This window comes from Tauraco erythrolophus, chromosome 6 (assembly GCF_009769465.1).
Source record: "Tauraco erythrolophus isolate bTauEry1 chromosome 6, bTauEry1.pri, whole genome shotgun sequence".
Classification (NCBI taxonomy): Eukaryota; Metazoa; Chordata; class Aves; order Musophagiformes; family Musophagidae; genus Tauraco; species Tauraco erythrolophus.
This window is the reverse complement of record NC_141470.1, coordinates 65727454-65748390: the sequence shown is the minus strand read 5'-3', so window position 1 is coordinate 65748390 and position 20937 is coordinate 65727454. Positions and strand designations below refer to the sequence as shown.

The window sequence follows — 20937 nt, the reverse complement described above, 5'->3', positions numbered from 1 at the left end:
ATCAGCTGCTTCTTTATGAGCTTGTTATAAACCAGTGACATGACGGTGCAGAAGAGGACTTATTTTCTGTTTCATCAAGAAGTAATTCCCCCAAGCATTAAGATGTGACATAAAATCTTTTAATATATTGGGCCATTTCATTAAGTTCTCTGTAAAGAAAGCAAAACACATTATGAAATACAAAAGCTTTTAAAGCATGCCAGGGAATTTTAGTGGGAAGGTAACAAATTATGCAAGCCACAGGCCTACATTACACATGAAAAGTGTTGGCTGAGACATTAAACAACCACAGATACATTTTTATGTAGTATGATTTAGGATCCATTGTTCAAGAACTCGAGAGCAAACATTTACTCTTTTCTTATTAATATCAGCAACTTGGGGAAAAAAAAAAAAAAAGCCATTCATCTGATGACTGAAAAATTATATTCCCTAGTAGAATTCAAGCATCGCAGTTCTTTCCACAGAACACCCCCAAATAAAGCACAGCCAGGATTGCCTGAGAGATTAAGCACCAGGAACACCCTACACCGCAGAGACTCCCGCTTTCGGGACGTTACTTTTTCCTGCTTTTGAGGGAGCTGTTGTGAACTCTTACTCTCTTCTGCACGGAAGAAGCAATCTTCATGGACGCTTTCTTTGAGAGAGACCTTTCCACAGCTCCGGGTTTCCATAGCAACAGCTGAGCATCCTCTCCACCCGTCAACAGAGACTCATCTGCCAGGTTCCAGCAGAAGGAGCGGACAGTGGCAGAGTGTCCTCCACCAAGGGTACCCACCAGGCTTAGTCCGTCGCTGCTGCAGCCCAGGAGGTGAATGTTTCCTGTGGACGTTCCCCCAATGAGAAAGAGTTTATCCGCCTTTTCGTGGTACAAACCACCTACCAGGTAGTGCAAGCTGTTGTTTTCACCGCAGCCTGTGTCTCTGACATCTAGAACACGCGAGAGTGTTATTGGTTCTTCAGTGTCTAACTGAGCAATGTCCCACCAGCAAAAGCCCTCATCGTGGGTTGTACAGTAGACCTGTTTATACCCTCTCCCAGACCAGCCGACACAGCTCACCGATGAGTCTGAGTTGCAAGTCGATACCAAAGCATCATCTTCGTTATCCTTGTTAATGTCGAACACGTTCACCAACCCATCCGTTGACCCAGAAACCACTAAATTGCGTTCGACAGGATGAAAACAAACTTTGGTGACATCATCGTTGTGACTTTCAGAATAGACTCCCAAGGGTTCTTTGGTTGTGCTGGTGCAGTCTGTAATGCCTCTTGCATCCCAAAACACCAGAAATGTGTCCTTTTCGACTTTTTCTGTTCCAGCACAAATTATGAGATCACTGCAGTTGATGTCGAAACTGATGAACACGTTGGAAGGGTAGCCACTGAATATCTGCGCAGCCTTCTGAGTGGCCAAACGAATATCCCAACATTTTACTGTACCATCACTACCTGCTGAAAACACGATGCTGTCACACGCGTGTGCAAATCTGACTCCATGAAGTATCCCAGGACTGCTGCTGTACTCCCGCAGGAAGTTTAACGTTTCCCTGTTGTACACCCTAATGGACTTCTTGGAACACGAAACTGCCACAAAGCGACTGCTTTCAGACCGAGCAGGTTTGGAAACGTCTACGTCCAGCACGTACGCAGGTTCCTCACTCAGCGTAGAACGCTTGGCTATGCGCAGACTAGCAAGCTGCTCCTCAATCCTCTCCACTGCAGTCATCTCCAATGCTGTTCCTAACGTCGTCACGAACCTGTAATAAATAACATCTAAGGTGAGTTTTAATTATAACATTCTGAAATAACTTTAGCTTTAAAAATACAGGTGAAAAGACACCTTGCACAGAGATGATGCACCAAGTCAAAATTTGGTTACCCTGATGTCCTGTCCGCTACAACCTCACTTACAGAAACAGGGAACCGGAAAGGGCTCCCCGAGTCACGGAGCTCAGCCTCTTGTGACTGTGAGCACTACTTCCTATAATCCCCGTAAAAGGTTAAATAGTCTGTCTGTGCATCCTGTGAAAGTCACTTGGCTAAATTTGCTTTTTTCTTTTTGTAAGTAAATAGTAAAGTGATGTTCTCCACAAGTGGAAAGAAAATGAAGTCACCACTACCACCCGAGGAGGAGTAGTTTTTGTTCTAAGAAGTTGCTAGGAGGCACAGCCCACAGACTGCTGCTTCAGTGCAACTGCGAGACTTTGTAGGTGAACTTTTCTGCTGAGAGATGTGCAAAGGGCAGGCAGAGAACAGACCAAAATTATGCAGAACTACAGCCTGAAACAGCCAGACGAGATAAATTTTACAAGTATGACGCACATAGCACCTGTCAGCATACCACAGACCACCTAAACAGGCCACGTGACATCAGTGGAATTCAATGGAAGTTAGCAACTTTGGCTTTTTCATCAGTTCTCCTAAGAACCTAAATGTTTTTTGAGTGTCCTATAAAAACTGGTGCAACTGATAAAAATCTTCTCTGCAGAGGCAATTCTTCTCTGGCACTACTGAACCCACCTAGAAACCCAAACTATTTCAGTGATGCACACAAACTCAAATTTTACCAAGCAAAACTAAAATTAAACAACATTGTCTCAATCCTCTCACATACAGATTCACTTCTAAAAAATGATGTGCCCTAAAAAAAACCCCAGAGTTCTGCTTTCTGTAACAAAAAGGAAAATTCAATTCTGTAATTGCAATAAAGGCTTTCATCAAGTTAGAGTCAGGAAAGTAGTGAAGCATTTAAACTTAAATGAGGTATTTGCCATCATGAACAATACATGGTTTTAGTGCGTTCACAAGCTACAACCATTTTTAAAGGAAAGATGTAGGTGGGCTGTGTTAAGTAACCATCCACGTGAATGATTTCTGTTCAAATTACAGGTTCAATTGGACTACTCTTCTGTGTTAAAACAACAAATACTGAGGGAATCACAGCAGGTTCTAGGGGGTCAACACTCCAGTGACTTCTCACGGGTTCAGACCTTTCAGGTAATGCAAATAAGGGTAAAGGAGAACTCAAAAAATCTCTTATTTCCTTAAGGACCAGGCCAGCACTCAATATTAGTTACCACATGCATTAAAGGATCCTTTCTGAAAAAGTCCAAACAGGTATGGACTAAAAATTAGGCAGACCCAGAATGTAAGAAAATATTCTAAAGCCTTCCCAGCTGTCCCATCATAATTTTTTCTGCAAATTCTTCAGGCTGGATTTTTAGGGATGGAATGAGCAAGTTTCCACGAATAACTTGTTTTAGGTTAATTATTTTAATGGTCCACGAGAGACCATCAACAAAGGAAAAGTTACTACAACAAAACTCCTTTCTGCTTTTTTTTTTTCCCTCTTGGTGATGTTTGTAGTTTCAGAGTTTTGCTTTCCCTCCTCCTATTTGGTACATACAAATATTCATGACAGCATGTGACAAACAGCAAATTCTGAAAACACAGCTTAACTAGGTACACTCATAAAAGCTTAATTCCCAAGTCACAAATAATCTCACTGAGCTATTTGCCTCAGTACTATCCTGACAATGAGGTCCCCAGGTTAATCTTCTACATCAAAGCAACCCTTCAGAGCACATCGACAAGTAATTTTTGCCATAAAACACAGACATCCTGTGGAAACTCCTTTCCCCTCTGCAGAGGAGAAGTTCAACATGTTTTCTGGCAACCGTACCCACAGAGCTTGCTCCTTACTTGCGTTTCTGGCTTGTCCTCGAATGGAACCAGCTTTTACTAGAACTATTACACACAGCGGACTGTTCTCAAACACTGCGCGCTGCACTGCTCAAACACAAAACTATTAAATTTCTGTGCAAATTAATAATTTAAATTTAAGAAATAAAACACATTAATATCACCAATAAGGACAGCTTTTACTTAATCCCATTTACTGATGAATGACAACAGAAGCTTCTGTTTAAATGCAGTTTCAAAGACACATGCATGCAGGTGGAGAAAGGAGTTTTCATAAACCAGCTATCCTGCAGTGCTATGGTTACCCAATAAATAAAAAAATAAACACACAAACAAACAAATAAATAAATAAATGGGGTTCTCCCTGTAAACTCTTTGTAAGACAAATGTAGTTTACCAGATTGACCTGAATTTCAAGCTCTAAATACTCAGAATTTTTATGCCCAGTGAACTCAAACAGACAAACGCCATCCGTTTGGAAAGCAAGCTGCAGTTGTTTTTTCACTTTGATAGAGAATATTATTCAATGAGTAGTTTCTACAACACTGATGTTAGAGCTTTCACTGCTGGGGAAGAGAGAGTGAGGAAACCCTGCAAGCACCCAGAAGTTGTAAAAAGCCAGAGTCTGCAAAAGCATTTAATAATATTTTCTGGGAAATAAAATTAGTCCAGGATAGCTCTTAAGCTTTTATCCCTGAATGACATAGGTATAGCTATTCTGAAATAACAGAAAATGCTGTTCGTGTGTCCAAATAGATGTGCAATTTCTATCAGGAAGCTGGAGGGTACAGTTCTCAATTCTACTTCCACTGCAACAAATAAGAAGCCTTAAAATTGCATTTGATGGCAGCCAGGATTTTGCTAAAAACTCAGTAAAATGTCTGCCCTAGTAAGAAAGTCTTCAGACTATTACGAAATTGTGATTGAAGGTTATATAAACAATTCATGCTCAAACTTCAGGGTGTAGCTGCCAGCCCTTCCTTTTCTGAAGGGGAAGTCACTGCTGTATTTTGATGGGAACGTTTAAATGGCAGGAATAGGATCTGTGTTAAATTTATGAGACAAATAGGAAACAATGGTCTTCCAAACACAATAGAAGATAACCAAGCACTGGACCGCAGCCACCTACAAAGCACACGGTGCTCTGCACGGCAGAAGTGAAGCACTTTTAGTTTAGCACTCCTTAACTCCAACACCACAGGTACCTGTTTTGCTCCTGCCACAAAGAATCCTTTGGCAAAGTCAGTATCTGTGAAACCTGACGCACTTTGGATACAGCACAACTGCCAGCTCGTGCAGTCTTTGTAGAAGACAGACAGCTTGTTCTTGAACTGTTCTGGTCTGAGGAGAAATGGCAGAGATAGCCCTGGCCAAAACCCCTTCTTTCCCCAAAGTACCTCCTTTGCTTAGAACGTGAGTTAGGTAATTAAACTCAGGCTCTTCACTTAATCCAACTCCCAGTAGCCCACGGTCCGGATCTACAGTCTCAACACAGACAAAATCCAGGTGATGCTCAGGTGCCAGGAAAACACCACCACTCGGATGACACACGAGTACCTGGCTGAAGGTGCCTGGCTGTAGCCAGTCGCTTGTGTTTGAAGCAGAAGCCCAGTCCTATCCTCAGTGATCAGTGTTCCTCCTATGTAACGGCTGCATCTCCCATCTGCACCTCTGAACAAGGTAAAAACACCTTTCACAAATTAACCCTGAAACCTCTGTGTTATTGTATCTAGCCCTCTGGAACTGCATCCATGTGATCTTTTCTATGAATTAACTTCACACTTCTGTGCAACCCCTGCACACCTTGATGTCACAACTACCAAAACCAACGAGACTCCTGAAGGACACTCAAAGCTCATTACATCTTGGGAACTCAGAACAAACACAGTACTCTGAAACAACCTAACGTATTTTGACCTCCAGCACATCCTACAAGGCTCCTTTAAAAAAGAAATAATCTTGATTTTTAGAACAGAAGGCATGAAGTGGAAGGGATGCCAAAGAGGAAGGAGAGGATTTTCAGAGGCCTTTGTTGTTTATTTCTCACTAGTGGAGTGTGGAAACAACCATACAGCAAGACTAGAAGCAAACAGCCAAGGGTGCCAAAAGCAGGCCTTTCCAACAACAGGGAAGTGAAAGGTAAGCACCCATCCGCACAAATGAAACATTTAATATTGTCTCAGCACACACTGCTGCACTCTTCGTGCCATATCCTAAACTCCAGCCAACAGGCTCACGAGTCCTCTTTAATCCAGAAAGCTTTTCAAAAAATAAACCAGCAATTCATAAGTTATTTTCCTTCTCCTTTTAGTCGCGTACACGAGATGCTGCCAAATTGCATAGTTAGTTCTCATTTCCAAAAGAGAACGTTAGCTCAGCACCACACAGAAACACAAAATTACCGCTCTGAAAATACGATGGAAAATGTGGGAGAAATGGAACTTTGCCTCAAAGATTTAATCAGTATGTAAGAGTAACTTAGGAGTAGGAGGGTAGAAACACGTAATAAAAACGAAAACAACCTGTAGTTTTGGCAATCTTCTCCACAGAGGTCAAATACCAAAAATAGCAAGGGATTTGAACAGCAGTAGATGAAATCTTGCGCTGTTCTTTCCTAGTATAAACAATACAAGCAGACCCTCCCTTTATTTTCACAATTATTAGAAGTTCAAGAACAAACTAAGAACAAACCTGAAGCTCTGGGCAGTGGAAAGCAGTTCAGGCACGCAACGTTACATGTGGTTTGCATTTTAAAACAAAAAGGCACAGCGCAAGGTTGGCTGAGGGGAACGCACTGGGACGCTGCACTTCACTGGTGCCAAACGCCTTCGGAGACCTCTCCTCACTGGCACCGCTTCACAGCAGAAGACAGATCAGCCAAACGGTCTGAGCACTGAGGGGAAGCACAAACCACCCGTCAGGCACGTGCAATTTCTGCAGGACAAACCCCTACAGTGGATACTGTCGTTTTACCAAAGCAGAGAAAGAAGGTGTTTTCCCACAAAGCCATCTGAAGGCAAGGAGAATAGCATTTAGTCTACTGAGGAGGAAGGGAATAAGATGCACAAGAGGCTCTGCTGAAGCGCAGAGACAAGAGGTGAACTGCCAAGAGAATTATTTCATCCTTTCAAATCAGTTACATCTAGTTTCCAAACGTAAAGCACAGCAAGAAATACTCCACACAATTTTGCATTGGCAGTACAAAGAAAAATACTAAGAGAGCAGAGAGGAAGAAAAAGTTAAAATGCTGCCACAATAAAGTTTATGGGAAAAGCAAAAAAAAATTAGGTCTACCCAACTACCTGCATTCCATGAAATCACTTCCATCCTACCCCCTCACCAGTACGGACCTTGGGGGTACAATCCTGTTCAGCAACGGAGAGAAGAGCTGTAGGTGGGACAGAGAACCAAGGAAATGGCCTTAAACAACAGCACCAGTTAGAGGGAAAAATAAGCGTCAGAATTAGGAGAGAACAAAGGGGAAAAGTCACAGGTGCTCAGTGCTTTAGGGCACAATAATTAAAAAAAAAAAAAAAGAAACTACAACTTTTGTGAACTCATCTTTTGGAGGCAGAAGCAGGTGTTCATGTCAATACAGAAACAAAACCTCTTTTTGAACGTTATACCAGATATCTGCAGAAGAGAGAGCACAAAAACAACTTTTGGATTCAACTAGAAGTAGTTTTAAATGCACAGATAACAAAAAACATACATTGAATATTCTCATCAAAAGCAAACTTTTAAAATTAGTTTTTTGGTGTAAGATTTTGCATTCCAACTAGAAAGACCTATTCTGATTTTGTACCTAATGCTGGAAAATATGGTGGATGCAGGCAAGATTTGGAAAATTTAGGGATGTCTTCAGGTCCAAGTTGCAATGAATTAACATCCAAACTTGAGTAAATGAAAGCCTCCTGATATAAATTCATGAACCAAAAGAGATGGCAAAGAGCTGCAAAGGATCCAGATGACAAGCCATCGTAAGAAAAATTTAAGTGTAGCACAATCCAATATACAATTAAAAAAAAAATAAATCAAATAAGCCAGAAAGCATCATACAAAACTATAAAAGTGCTCAAATTACTGATTTTGCCTTCATGTTTAAGTCAAATTATTCAAATCTGATGCTCAGATAGCTAAACTGCCTTTTCTAGAAATATTTAGGAGAGCCTAACATGGACCACAGGGAAGTTTCTAAACACTCTTAGAAGCTGTGTCAAACATTACTTCAAACATGTCTGAGGATTTTCCTTTTTCAGTCTTCTCTTTTCACCCAATTCCACGCTAGTGACACACACCTACTAAAAGAGGAGCAGCAAAGTCAGCTCTGTCACCAAAACCACGCTCTGCCATGAGCGATCGGATCCAACTGAAAATTCTCTTGTGAGAGGGAGGTTTCCTAGCAGTGACCTCACCAGGCAGAGGAAGTTACTGCATCCAGGTGTTGTGGTCAGCCAACAAGGCAGACTGCAAAGTGCCAAGAGGTGCTCTGTTTTACTCTCAGGGCTATTCTCAGATCAAGCTGACACACGCTGCAGCAGAAGCAATCCTATTTTATAAAGGCAGATCCAATAGATTCCCAGGCACAGGTTAAACTACAGAAAGAGATACTGTAATCGAGACATTTATCTTCTAAATTCCATATATTCTCCTTAATTTTTGTAATCAAAACCCCTCTCTGAAAGCTAACCTATGCCTAAACCGCACGCTCACGGCCTCTGAGCAGGTCAGCGACAAACTCTGCATCCTCAGGCGGATTCCAGAGACCAGACAAGGGCTGCCAGGAAAACTGTCCTAGTGCTGGGCCTTGGCTTTTGCACTGGAGCAAGTCTCTGAGATGAGGGTCAAAGATGAGGTTTGTTCCTACTGCTCCTCCTTCCTCCCCTCTCCTCCCAGGCACAAACAGTGCCTGACCTGTACTCCAGCCCGCCCAGCACCCTAACAACGTATGGGGCAAGGCATCCAGGTCACCTTCTAAAAGGAGAGCAAGCGTCTATCAGGGAAGTCATGGGCAGCTCTGCGACACTCAGCCTTTCTCTAACAAACACCTCCTCCCATGATGGGACCCAGGATGTTGGTTAACACTCCCACAAGGAACGGAAGGTGGACAATGTGTGCACCCAGCTGCTTCAGAAGACTTCGCTGTCCAAGTGCTATGCAAACATCAACGCTCTCAACTCCAGCAGATGCTGGATAACTCACAGCTTCAGAACACGGCACCTGTGTGTCCTGGTGTCTGTCTGTAATGTAGCCACAGCTGTTCAGCCAACTCGCTGCAAAACTTGAAGAGAATCCAAGTCTCAGACTTCTGTATTTGTGCTTATCTCACCAGACCACAGTGACCACAGAAGTCATTTCCTTTCTCTTGTGAGTACCTCCCATCGTAGACACCACATTGACATTACTTTTTGTAGCCACAAACATAGGAAAGAAGATACAGACCTAAACAGTCTCATACAGCCAGCAACTGCTGGAAATCAAACATGTAGGGTGCAACGTTCTCCTGCGTGTAGTATCAAGTTCTTCTCCATTCACATTTCCACAATATAGCTATGAGGAGCTAAAAGAAGATTCATACCTTTCTCTGAATATTCCTTTCACACCTCCTCACTAACAGCACATTCTTTTGTTAAAAGGCACCAGAGCTTTGCACCGAGACAGTTATCTCTCAGATAAAGAAGGCAGAAATAAAGCTATTCGTCTGAGTGGATTTGAACAAGACCATGGCCTATGAACACTTTCCAGTCCTGACTCCAGCAGAACAGCTTACTGAGGAATTCCCAGTGAGCTGCAACATTCAATCTTTACTTTCTTAATCAGTGAAACAAAGACAGTGTTTGCCTAACTCGTAATAATACTTGTGTACACAAACATTAGCAAGTACAGTCAGCAGCAGACTTCTGAAAGAAAAAGCCTTGTTCTGAACATCTCCACTACATGATAAACTGCTAAAATCACAGTAGTGCTGCAAGGCACCTGCAAATGCCACAACTGAAGACTGTGTCCTTTTAAGTCTGGGATTGTAAGAAAGGACTCCAAGAGCGACGATTTTCAGGGCCATTTTAAGCTGAACAAAACCACCACATGAATGGGAAACCCCAATGATCCACCCTACAGAGAAATGTGAAAGTAAAAAATTACTTACACAGCTACATGAATTATTTAGTGACTCTGAAACACTACGATTTATTTCCTTCAATGCAGACATTGCCACTTGGTACCAACATCCTCATATAAAAAAAACCCAAACAAACAAACTTGGAAATAAGTAAGAAGATTCTTCCCCAATATTAGTGAATTTTGCTGAAATTCTTCCAAAGAATTTGTTTCTACACCACAGGAAGCCAGGCAAATTTCAGCCTAAATTTAGCAGCAACCAGAATAAAAAGATATAAAGAAACTTAGCTACAGCAAGAAAAATATCTCCTACTACCACACACTGGTGCCAAAATACCTATAATGAGATAAAAATTTTTATTTACCAGAATATTTTAGAAGTTCTTTCACAACAGTGATTTAGCTTCAGTATACTTCATTACCAGAGCCCATTCTTCAAAACACAAGACTATTATCTTTTCAAGACCCTTTTCTTAAAAACCCGTGCTTAAATCAGCTACTACTGTTCTCCTCTTCACTAGGGATGTTGCTGGTGAACCAGTAAGATGTTCCCCTACACGTGTAGATGTGGCACCAGTATTTTCCAAACACAACATTTGTGTGCTTGGCAATTTTTAGCACTACGGTGTCATCACTGCCTAAGCAATCCTCTGCAGTTCCAGTTTGTGCAAGCACAAACATCTCTCAAACCTAAGCAGGAGAATTTGTTTCCCCAGGAACGTGCATATCACAAAGGTATCTTCTACAGCCGCATCCCACAATACCCATTTTTGATATTTAGCTAATCCAGAAAATCACCACGTCAAGGTAATTTGTCAGACCCTCTCCAGTATCACAGCAACAGGAGAAACTGGAGATCCTTGTGTGCCCATGACACTTCACAGACAATCAACTTCCAAAGCATGCTCTTTGTGCACAGCCTGACAGCTGGAGGCTCTGCTGACTCCTTATCATGCCTAAGCTCCATTTTCAATGCTTTGTAGCAGACAAGAGGAAAAAGTGTCATCTAAGTGACAACAGTAGGATGGAAGAGGCTGAAATAAACGGGGTTAGAGCTATGTTGGCTCTATCCTGTTCAAGAGAATTTACCTTTCAGTCTCCACAAAAGATGCTGAGGCATGAAGTATGTGCACGATGTACCCATGCAAGGCACTCTCAGAGCCTTCAGACAGTGTTTACACTTGAACCACACGCAACACTCCAGCGTTCACTTTACCAACGCCACACACAGATACAAAAATCATTTTTCTCTTTTTATAACATCCAGGTGCACAATGATTTTCCACCATACTGCACTGTAAATTCATGTTCAACTTCTTTTTCACTATGAGAGTGACTCAGAAGTCAGTTGTAAGAAACAGAATAGCAAAAGGGAAGGATGAGAGAGCAAGTACGTAGGTATTGATACTCTACCACTTTCTGATCAAGGCACCAACTGTGTGCAGCGACACAGACAATCGCTGCTGGCAAATCACAACAAAAACTACATGCTCTTGTTAGCACCCATAAGACCTGGATGGAGAACTTATTCTTCCGAGACCCTCAAAGACCTTTTCAACATCTTTGGCAGATAGTGTTGCCTCAAAACAAGGACAAAAAGCAAAGTCAAGAGCTTTATGCATTTTAATAACCCTGCTCTCAAGCCATGTTTGCTCTCAGTGCTTTTAGTCAATCTGTATTTCACAGGCTGGCAGCAGGTTGCCAGCAGGGCTCTCTGCTGAAGCCAATCTCTTGATTAAACCACAACCAAGCGCAGAGGAGGACGGGTTAAGATGATCCAGGGAACGGACTGTTTATTTTATAAGAAGTAGCTGGGCCGCTTCGCCTTGTGTAGCTTGGCAAAGACAGAGACCGAGAGGGGATACGATCACTATCTACAAACACATCAAAGGAATAAATGCTGAGGAGGGAGGGGAGCTAGTCAAGAACAATACTGGCACAACCGTTTAAAAACATAAACTGACCATAAATAAAATTCACAGCAGAAATTATAAAGTTTATCTTTCAAAATAGTTTCCAATTAGAACAGCGGGGGCAAGAACTTTGACTGTTTTCATCTACTTTTAAAACCTCATCAGCCTGGCACCCACAACAGCCCTTGCAAAGAACACAAATAGGAAGGCAGCCTGAAAAACAAGCAACTACAAGATAAGCTGGCTCATCATTTCTTTCTGGAAGATACCACACTGCCAGACAGACAACAGCACGACACATTTGCTTACTGCAGTTTCAGAAGCAGTATTAAGACTGTAGTAAGAGGGCATGAACGTGCACAGAGAGAACGCCACTTCCAGCTAAAGGTGGCTTCCTCGCCCCACGCCTTTGACATCGCGGGGTTACAAGTCTAAGGACTCGAGCGTGCCCCTCCGAACAGCTGTTGCACGGGAAATGCAATGCCTCCCTCTCGAGTCTGAATGTTTGTCACTCACTGCAACGTACAACTGCAGACTTTTTGTCCTGCAGTGACGGCACCTCTGAGTGCGACACAAACATGACATCAGCACAGCTGAGAACGCGCCACCAAGGCCATGCCACAGCGAGCTGGAAGGCACAAGGGTGCCCGGGGGACAGAAGCTGTTATTTCACACTCAGCCCACTTGATGTCACTCATGACCACCACTCACCAGCAGCTCAATCACTCTTCCAGAAGCTGCGAGTCAAAGATTTAGACCACGCAATTCAAAAGGCGAGAACTTAGTTGTTTTATTACATCTATATACACCTACACTAATTTTAATCGGTTACGATATGCTAATTGTCTCCTTAACAGAGTGGCATTAAAGGAAACAAAAATTTAATTTACAGTGCAAGGCATAGGAAATAAGCCTGAAGTACTGCAAAGAACATTACGAAGGTACCTTTTCTTTCTTCCTTTTAAAAGCCTCACTTCCTCAAATCAGACTATTAATCAAAAATCTCAGCCTTCGCTCAGAACCGTCTAGCACCAAAAACTGGAGAAGAAAAACCCTCAAATTCAACTACACTGCAATTTTCTCCTGATTTGTCAAAGAGATTAAAAATAAGTTACGTGCTCCTTTTTAAACTCTCATTTTTGTGAATTTAATTCACAGCTTTTAATCTTTCAGACTTCATGACAACACCAGATGTGACTCTCATACTTCCACGCAACGCACACAGAAGCACACAGGGAACACTTGACTTTTGTGCGTTTGTATTTACTCTTTAAGCATCCAGCAACACCATCACTAAATTTTCCCAGGGAAAGGAGGGAACAAACCAATTCCAACAACTAAAAAACCCTTCCCCTCTCAATCTCTTACACTCATGTTTGGCTTTTAGGAACATTCCTGAAGCAGGAACATTCAATACACATACATGGTGATAATTATCCGAGATATTAAAACACTAGAATTTCACTAGAATTCATTTTTCTTTAAATCTATTTTTCCTCCTCTCGAAACTGAGTCCTGTACTTCCTTTAGATGTCTTGACAGGTATTGAGTAAACTAAAATCAACTTCACTTACCTCAGAAAACTCCTCCACAAACCCTACGCAAAAGTCAAGAAGTCACTTAGGTTTGCTAGTAAAAGAGCTGTACACTTCTGAATAAGAAATTTTGTTTTCACAACCATCTGCTTGCCCCTTCTGATTCCACAAAGGAATAACAACACCTAATTCCAGCTCTCTCAGTCATTCCCATATCAACAAACATAAAGAAATGCTTATTACTAAAAGATCCTCAAATTACTGACAAGTGATCAACATCTGAAGCTTCCTGTTCCAGGTACTGCCAGCACATAATTCCATCTAGTTAAATGCTGGGTTGGCTTTTCACCAGTTTAACTGCTTACCCACTTATACATCATCTTATTTTTAATGAGAAGACGAGCAATGGTTTTGTCTTGAAATAACAGGCACAGGGAAAAAGAAAGACCACGGTAGTTACAGCTATCTTCAGAGAGAGGTGCAAGTGATAAGTTGCTGATCAACTAAAAAAACAAAGAAAAAAGACAAAGATTCTGCTGAAGAAAGAAAAGAAATTGCAAAAAAAGATTATTAACATTTTCAAATGGAATTGTTCCTATATACAAGCACAATACAGAAAAAAAAATCATTTTACTTTAATTTTTTGAGTCAGTTTAATCCAGCAGAAGAACTATGAGTGTATTAATGCTCCTGCTTTTTCACAGACAAGATGCAGTTGCTATATTAAAAGAAGGATTTCCAGAACCCTTTAGTTTTGGTTTTTCATTAAGTTTTCATTAGCTGGAAAACCAGAGAATCAAAGAAAAAGAGCAAGTGCCTTTTATAAGGCCACAGTGAGGAGCAAAACAGGGACAAGAGGTTTTAAAATATATTCATTCCTCTCTCTGTTGCAACTTTTAGTCTGAAACTAATCATTCAGGTCAGTGCAAAACCTTTCAATAATACAAATAGTGTAATGAAAATAACAAAACAAATCTGAGAACATTAACCGTCTGCAAGAAGTGTCTTCAGATTAACAGGAAAAGGGGAGATAAATTTATGTCAAGTCTGTAAAGGGTAAAAACAACAGTACAGATGGTTTGTCTTGCAAAGGAGATCAGACTGGATAATGCAATAGTCCTTCTGGACTAAAACACCTGACATAATGAAAGAGAATAAAAAAACATCAGACTGAAGAGTTTTAAAGAAAATATTAATGTGAACTGGTTAAAATGGACAGCTGCTCAATATCTGCTTCCCACCACTGCTTACAAAATATTTCGCTTGTTGAAAACACTCGAATATCCTGTAGGACCTAGAAGCAGGACAGAAAACGCACTCCACGCTGGGACCTTTAGAACAGCCTAATAGAACTACTCAGGATTTGTCCTGCAATTTGGGCATGATTTTTTTAGATTGGCTTACTTTCTTTTCCCAGTGAGTTGTCCACTCCCATCTCCTGCTCTCTTCTCACTGAAGTATTTTGTTGAAACTTGCATCAAAGCACCAGCTAAGGCAAAAATACATCCTAAAAACAACTCATCCAAACTACTGAAATTTAGTCTGAAGGCAACATCTCAGCATCGGACTTCCTTCACTCTACCAATGTCCTATCTACCAAAGCAGCAATCTTCTATAGACAATTTCACAATCCCTCCCATTTATTTCAGAAATTAATACAACATGCTCTAGTTGGTCACATCCATGCACTAAGTTACATCCACATCTATTTAACTAATCAACCCTCCATTAAATGCTCTAAGCTTTTTTGCAGACTGCACTGAGCGTGTCCCATCTCTACACGCTGACTGCACCAGCCCCACAAATTAACAAAACGTGTAGATGCCAGACCTGACCCAGCACCAACTCTGCTTGGTTTGTAGGTGCAAAGTGCTGCAGTGGAGCTGTCCTTTCCCAGGGCTTCAACAGCTGCAAGTGGGAAGGAGGTAACAGTCAGAGGGCAGCATAGAGGGGAATAAAAAGGAAGGAAAAGGAAACGGCAGGAGGAAATAAGTGAGGAAAAATGTACCAGCAAGAATTTATGTAACCCTTCCATTAAGGAAAAGAGACAGTACAGGAACATGAGAAGGGGAAGAGGTAAGAGAGAAGTGGACAGTGGGTCAGGCTTAAGTCTGAAGAGGTCAAAGGCATGTCTGAAGTTGAACTTCCTAACCCCACATGGCTATAGGCAATGCACTCTTTTCCTGTCTTTCTTACATCCTCCATTGTCTACCTTGCATCTAAACTACTTGCAAGTCACTAAACACACTCACCTCCAAAACCCGGCCTTGCCCAGTCTCCGATTCACCAGTCTCAACACCCTTTTTTCATGTCTGGTATGAAATCCACTAACAGACTTGTCATCACACATGAGAAGCAGACCCACAGAAGATGTCTTCTCACTCACCGATTAAAACCAAGCTCTAGAAGTCTGCACGGGCAACTCCACACCAACACTGGAAATCATCACGGTAGTGCTGATTTCCTTCCACTTTGATTTTTTTTCAGAAAAGCTCAGAAATAACATTATTTGTACAGTTACAGTAAAAGCACCTAGGAAAAAAGGCGTGTAGTAAAAGCTGCAGAACCCAGCTGGAAAGTGCTGCCAGCACATAATGACAGCAAAGGATCCAAGTCCTCAAGGCTGATAGAGTGCAAGAAAAAAGGAATTTAAAGAAACCCCAACGTCTTGTACTCCAGGCATTTAAAAAGCTACCTGAACATCAAGGATCAGCCCATGCCCAGCAGAACTCCTGTGGGGCAACAAGGAAGAAAATTTTTTCCAGAAAGTCTGAGAACACACAAGAAACAGATGAGGCCCCACATCACTGCCTACGTATGCAGAGGCTGCCAAGAAGTCCTAGGCTCGTCTTCCCTAGAGGGCTGTTCCCTTGCCCCAATAAAAAGACATTTGGAGGAAAATGCAAACAGCTACCTTAGTCTTTAACCCCAAAGAATCAGAAACCAACAGGTAAACTTTAGATAAGCATTATCTAAAATTAGCACCTAAGAAGCAATCCTGGGGATACACATGAACAGAAACCTTTTCAGTTACACTGTAACAATCAGAGTTATCTTACAGGAGCTGCTCTGCACGCAAACCACACTGAATCTGATGATTGCTCTCCAACAGGAAATCCATTCGAAGTGTTAGGAAATAAAAGGCATTAACATAGCTCGGTTGTGAAAACAAAGTTTTTATAGACCCAAAAAAGAACATAGTAAGAGAAGACCTCGTGTTTCTGCACTCTTCCAAATATACTTTGAATCATATATATACGATCAATAATATACATATATTTTCTAGGGAAAATGAATCTGGAACTATACAATTATAAGCAACATGAGTCCTTAATATAACACAGCATTAAGAATTCCACTCCCCATATCCGACAGGAAACAGTTATAGTTCTCAAACACAGCACATTTTGAAATACCTGTTGGTTACATAAAACATAATTTAAAGATGTAAGTATCACAGCTTTGGCAGTTGTTTCTCTAAGTATTTTTTTGTTCTTTAAAAATATCTTAAAAGTTTCTTTTTACTTTTTCCCAAGGGAAAAAAGCAAACAAACAAACAAAAAAGCATTTATTTCTTCTAACTTCTCTAGATTTTTTTGTTTCAGACTGTTAGTATTATTAAAAAAGATCCCTGTTTTCATCGAACTTTCATGAAGTCAGCTGGTACTTACCGGTGTAACTTCTTAATAAACATATTTTAACTGCGAATGCAAGTCCTAATTTTAAGTCTAGCAGCCCACAAGTGGCCTGTCACAACTCTAATCAGATGTGCCTGCCCAAATTAGTGATACACTGTCTCAATTCTCACGCCAGGCTCAATCCTTGCCCACTCTCTCCCAGAAAAAGCATCAAAGCTAGAAAGGGTGATCAGACCAGTGTCAACCCTCCACCACCCCGTCCCCCCGTTCAGAGTGCTCTGAGAGCACAGTCAGTCTTTCCAAGTTTATAGGCTTTGCTGAGTACCAGGATAAACTCACGGTTTAAGCCGAATGTTTTTATTCACGCTTCACCAGAGACACAGAGACCATCACTATCAGCAAAGCAAGAGATGCTTCAGTTTAGCCTAGGGGAAAAATAAAAGGCAGTGGCGAGGGAATGAAGCTTCAGGAGCCCCCCATTTCTCACCTCCGCCGCACAGGGCACCACGTGTATGCCACGAGATGCCCAACCGCGACGCACAGGGGCAGCTTCAGGGTCAGGACAGGGGCATCGCTGGGCGATCGCTCTCCCAGCCCAAGTCACCCGCTGCGGGCAACCCCTACCCTCCCCCACCACAAACCCCACAGCAGCAACCCCTGCCAAACCCACAGGACCCACCCTCAGCCTCAACAGGGCGGACGCTTCCCCTCCCTCAACAACCCTCCACAGAGGATACCCCGGCCAGGCCGCGTCCCCCGAGACGATCCCCCTCGGAGGCGCCCCCTCACCGCAGCAACGCCCACACGGCGGACACCTTCCTCCCCACGGCTGCGGCCCTCACCCAGCCCGGCCTGGCCCCTCACCGCGGCGCCCTCCCGCCGCGCCGGGCACCGCGCACCGCAGCCGGCCGCCGCCGCGTGCGTCCCGCCCCCGCGCCCTCCGCAGCCGCCCTATTGGCTGCTGCGGCCGTTTCGCCGGCAGCCATCTTCCCTGCTTGGCGGAGAGAGAAGGGGATTGGTGCAGGCGGCGGAGGGGGCGTAACCCCCGGCCCTTGAATCGCCACAACTTTATTGGCCGCCGTCGGCGGCGCGCGACACACGGAGAGCCCCTCCCCGTTGCCATGGCAGCAGGGGCGGCCGGAGCCAAGCGGCCCGGCGCCATTAACGGCCCTTAAAGGGGAAGGCGCGCAAGAAATTCCCGGAGAGGGGCCCGCGCGGATCCAGCGGGACGGTGGGCCCGGGGTGGGTGCCAGCCCGCGGCCTGCATCTTCCGACGGAGCTCGGGCTGCCGGTAGGGAGCAGCGCCTCCTAGCTGGAGCGGTGCCCGCTCTCGGGCATCGCTCCGGTTCGCTGGCACCGCCCCGAGAACCTCGAACGGAAAATGACCTCATGTTGGAGAGCGGAGTTCAGGAGTCGCCCAGAAGGCGCCTAACCAAAGGGAGGATTTGTCCGTCAGTCACGGAAATCAGTCTGTTCCTTGGTTTTGCTGTCTCTGACGCGTGCACGGCACGGAGTGTCTGTGTCCCCGCGGCACGTGAGATCGTTTTTGGTCAGCTGGATCCGGGAATTCTCCTTTAGAGCTTTTTAGCAGTAGCTGACAGCATCTAAAAATAATACCTGTCGGGAAGCAGGGAAAGGCCAGACTGACAGGGTTACAGGAGGAGATGCACAGCTCCATCAGCTTCCAGGTGTGCTGGTGGAGCTGTGCTGGTGTGCCGCGAGGAGCTGCTGTTCTCCAGGAAAGCGGGAACAGAAAGAAGGATTATTTCCTGCGAGGGAGCCAAACGAGACGGACAAGGGGTTAATTAGGTTTCCTTTTCCTTCAGCTTACATTTTTCCAGACCCTTATTTGTTCCAATTAAAGTTCCAAATAGTATTTTTTCCTTTTTATTTTGCTTGTAACCTAGCACATACAGGTTATTAGAAGAACAATAGCACACTTCACATTTGCTTCTTTTAACTATATAGTAGTGCCCAAACTGTTAGAAATCAAAATTCCTCATTCTGTTCTTAATTTACTGTTCAGCATTGAAGTCTGTTTGGTCCCAATTGTATTTACCACAACTTGGAGCATTTCCCAGAAAAGACCACAGATGTGATTTTAACTGGTACAAAAATAAAGGTACAAATTACTTTTCTCAGTGAATAACATCCATCTCAGATCATGCACTAATGCAATACTCAGCAACTGCATGGTGCGGTCCGTGTCCACGGTCTGCAGTTTGGAGATGTCGATCATGAAGATGTCAAAGTTGCTGGGTGTCGGTTGGAATCAGTTCTGGTTCCTTGGCTGGCAACTAAACACTGCCCAGCCACAGCTGCTCGCTCGCCCTCCCCCAGCCCGGGGAACAGGGAAGAGAATTAAAGGGGAAAAGGGAAGGACACTCATGGGTTAAGAACAATTTAATAGTAATATAAAATTAAAAGTAATAATGATAATACTATATTAATATATATTATAATATAATCAAACAAGTGATGCAGAGTGTAATTTCTCACCACTGAGTGACCAACACCTATCCTGTTCCAGCAAATGATCCCGAAACAGGTAAATCCTGACAACACAATCTCAAACAAGTGAGAGGTCCAAAAACAGAGAGAAAGAGGGAGGAAAAAAAAGAGAGAACTCAGACTCCAAGAGTCCATGAGAGATCTCGGAAGAGGAAAAGCCCCACTTCCCAGTCAACCCTTATCTATATACTGGGCATGATGCTGCATGATATGGAACACTTCGTTGGCCAATTTAGCCCTCAATCCTAAATCTAAGTTCAAATCATACAGGGAGCTGTGGGCCATTGGTGCCAGCCTTGCTCCCCTCCAGCCTGTTGTGCTCCTGCACGCTGGCAGAACATGGGAAGCTGAAAGGTCCTTGATGTCTCCGCACCAATCCCAACATTCTCATAACGAATCCCATACTGAATCCAAAACACAGAGCTCTTCTAGCTGCTAAAAAGAAAAACTAACTCAGTCCCAGTCAAAACCAGGACAGTACAGCAATTTAAGTTAAAATCTAAACATTTTAGATGGCTATATATTTTTCTAGAAAGATAAAAAAAAGAGCTTTATCTAAACCAAATAACGTGGTCAAGTCACATGGATAATAACCACGGACCATTATAAATAACACGACTTGTACCTCAGTTTAACGGCCTCCTTGACTCTTGACAAGTAACGAAAGCAGAAAGTCAGCCAAAATACACTTCAAAGTACTAACAATTTCAGTTGCCTGCCACTGGCAGTGTGCAAATTTTCAATTAATTCTACCTGCTCCAGTATAGCTACTGTTATTTTTATCACTGCAGCTATTTATGTACCTACCAGCACAATAATCTATGAGTAGAAAATACCCTTCTCTGTGATCAGTCTGCAATACTATGAGATGGTCGACTTGACTTGTATTTCACAGATGCACTGGTGATTCACCGAGATTTCAGCTTAAAGTTTGCTCTCTCAAGAGTTTATTAGGACCAGATACTAATAAAGCTGTTTGTATTCGTGAGGAGCCACAGGTGTACAGCTTGCAGAAGCCTCTTAGCCAAGCAGGTATCACAGAAGACAGACTAATTCATCAACTGCCATGAAAAAAGTGCCCTTTTTTGTTTATTTTTGCTTCTTAACAATTATTTTAGGGGACATTTTTTTTTCCTGCATGGTGCATTGAAGACAGAAAAATATCTAAGCACATGACATCAAAGCACAGAGACTTGAATCACTTTTCTGTTTTCACAGTGAATACCTTCCATCATTGTTGGGAGGCCTGATCCCACTGAAGTCTATCACCCAGCACTAATCACTGCTCATATTGTTGAGTTGTTCTGAAATTTTCAGAACAAGATGCATATGATTTCATTGAAGACAATATCAAATTTCACACAAATATTCATCATAATACTTAAGGCTGTATTGTAAAAGTCAATATCACACTGAGAAATAGCTGTAGTTAGCAGTTTTTCATCCCAGCTTCCTGGAGTGGTTAGAATTGCCACAAATACCTTCGGTTCATTGTTCACATAGTAAAAACAGCTGCAAGAT

At 42.8% G+C, this 20937-nt stretch overlaps 1 protein-coding gene across 1 annotated transcript; it reads right to left on the bottom strand.

The window, feature by feature from the left end:
• Positions 1 to 208: 208 nt before the first annotated feature.
• WDR89 (WD repeat domain 89) lies at positions 209 to 17265 on the bottom strand. The gene is made up of 2 exons (XM_009987714.2): positions 17245 to 17265; positions 209 to 1757 (listed from the first exon to the last, which is right to left on the bottom strand). Exon 2 carries the CDS (start codon positions 1724 to 1726, stop codon positions 557 to 559), a length of 1170 nt encoding a protein of 389 aa, XP_009986016.1. The 5' UTR covers positions 1727 to 1757; positions 17245 to 17265; the 3' UTR covers positions 209 to 556.
• Positions 17266 to 20937: the final 3672 nt, after the last annotated feature.

What these genes read in the sequence shown, in the direction of transcription:
- WDR89 (XM_009987714.2), bottom strand. Translation starts at nt 1,726, where the DNA reads ATGACTGCAGTGGAGAGGATTGAGGAGCAGCTTGCTAGTCTGCGCATA.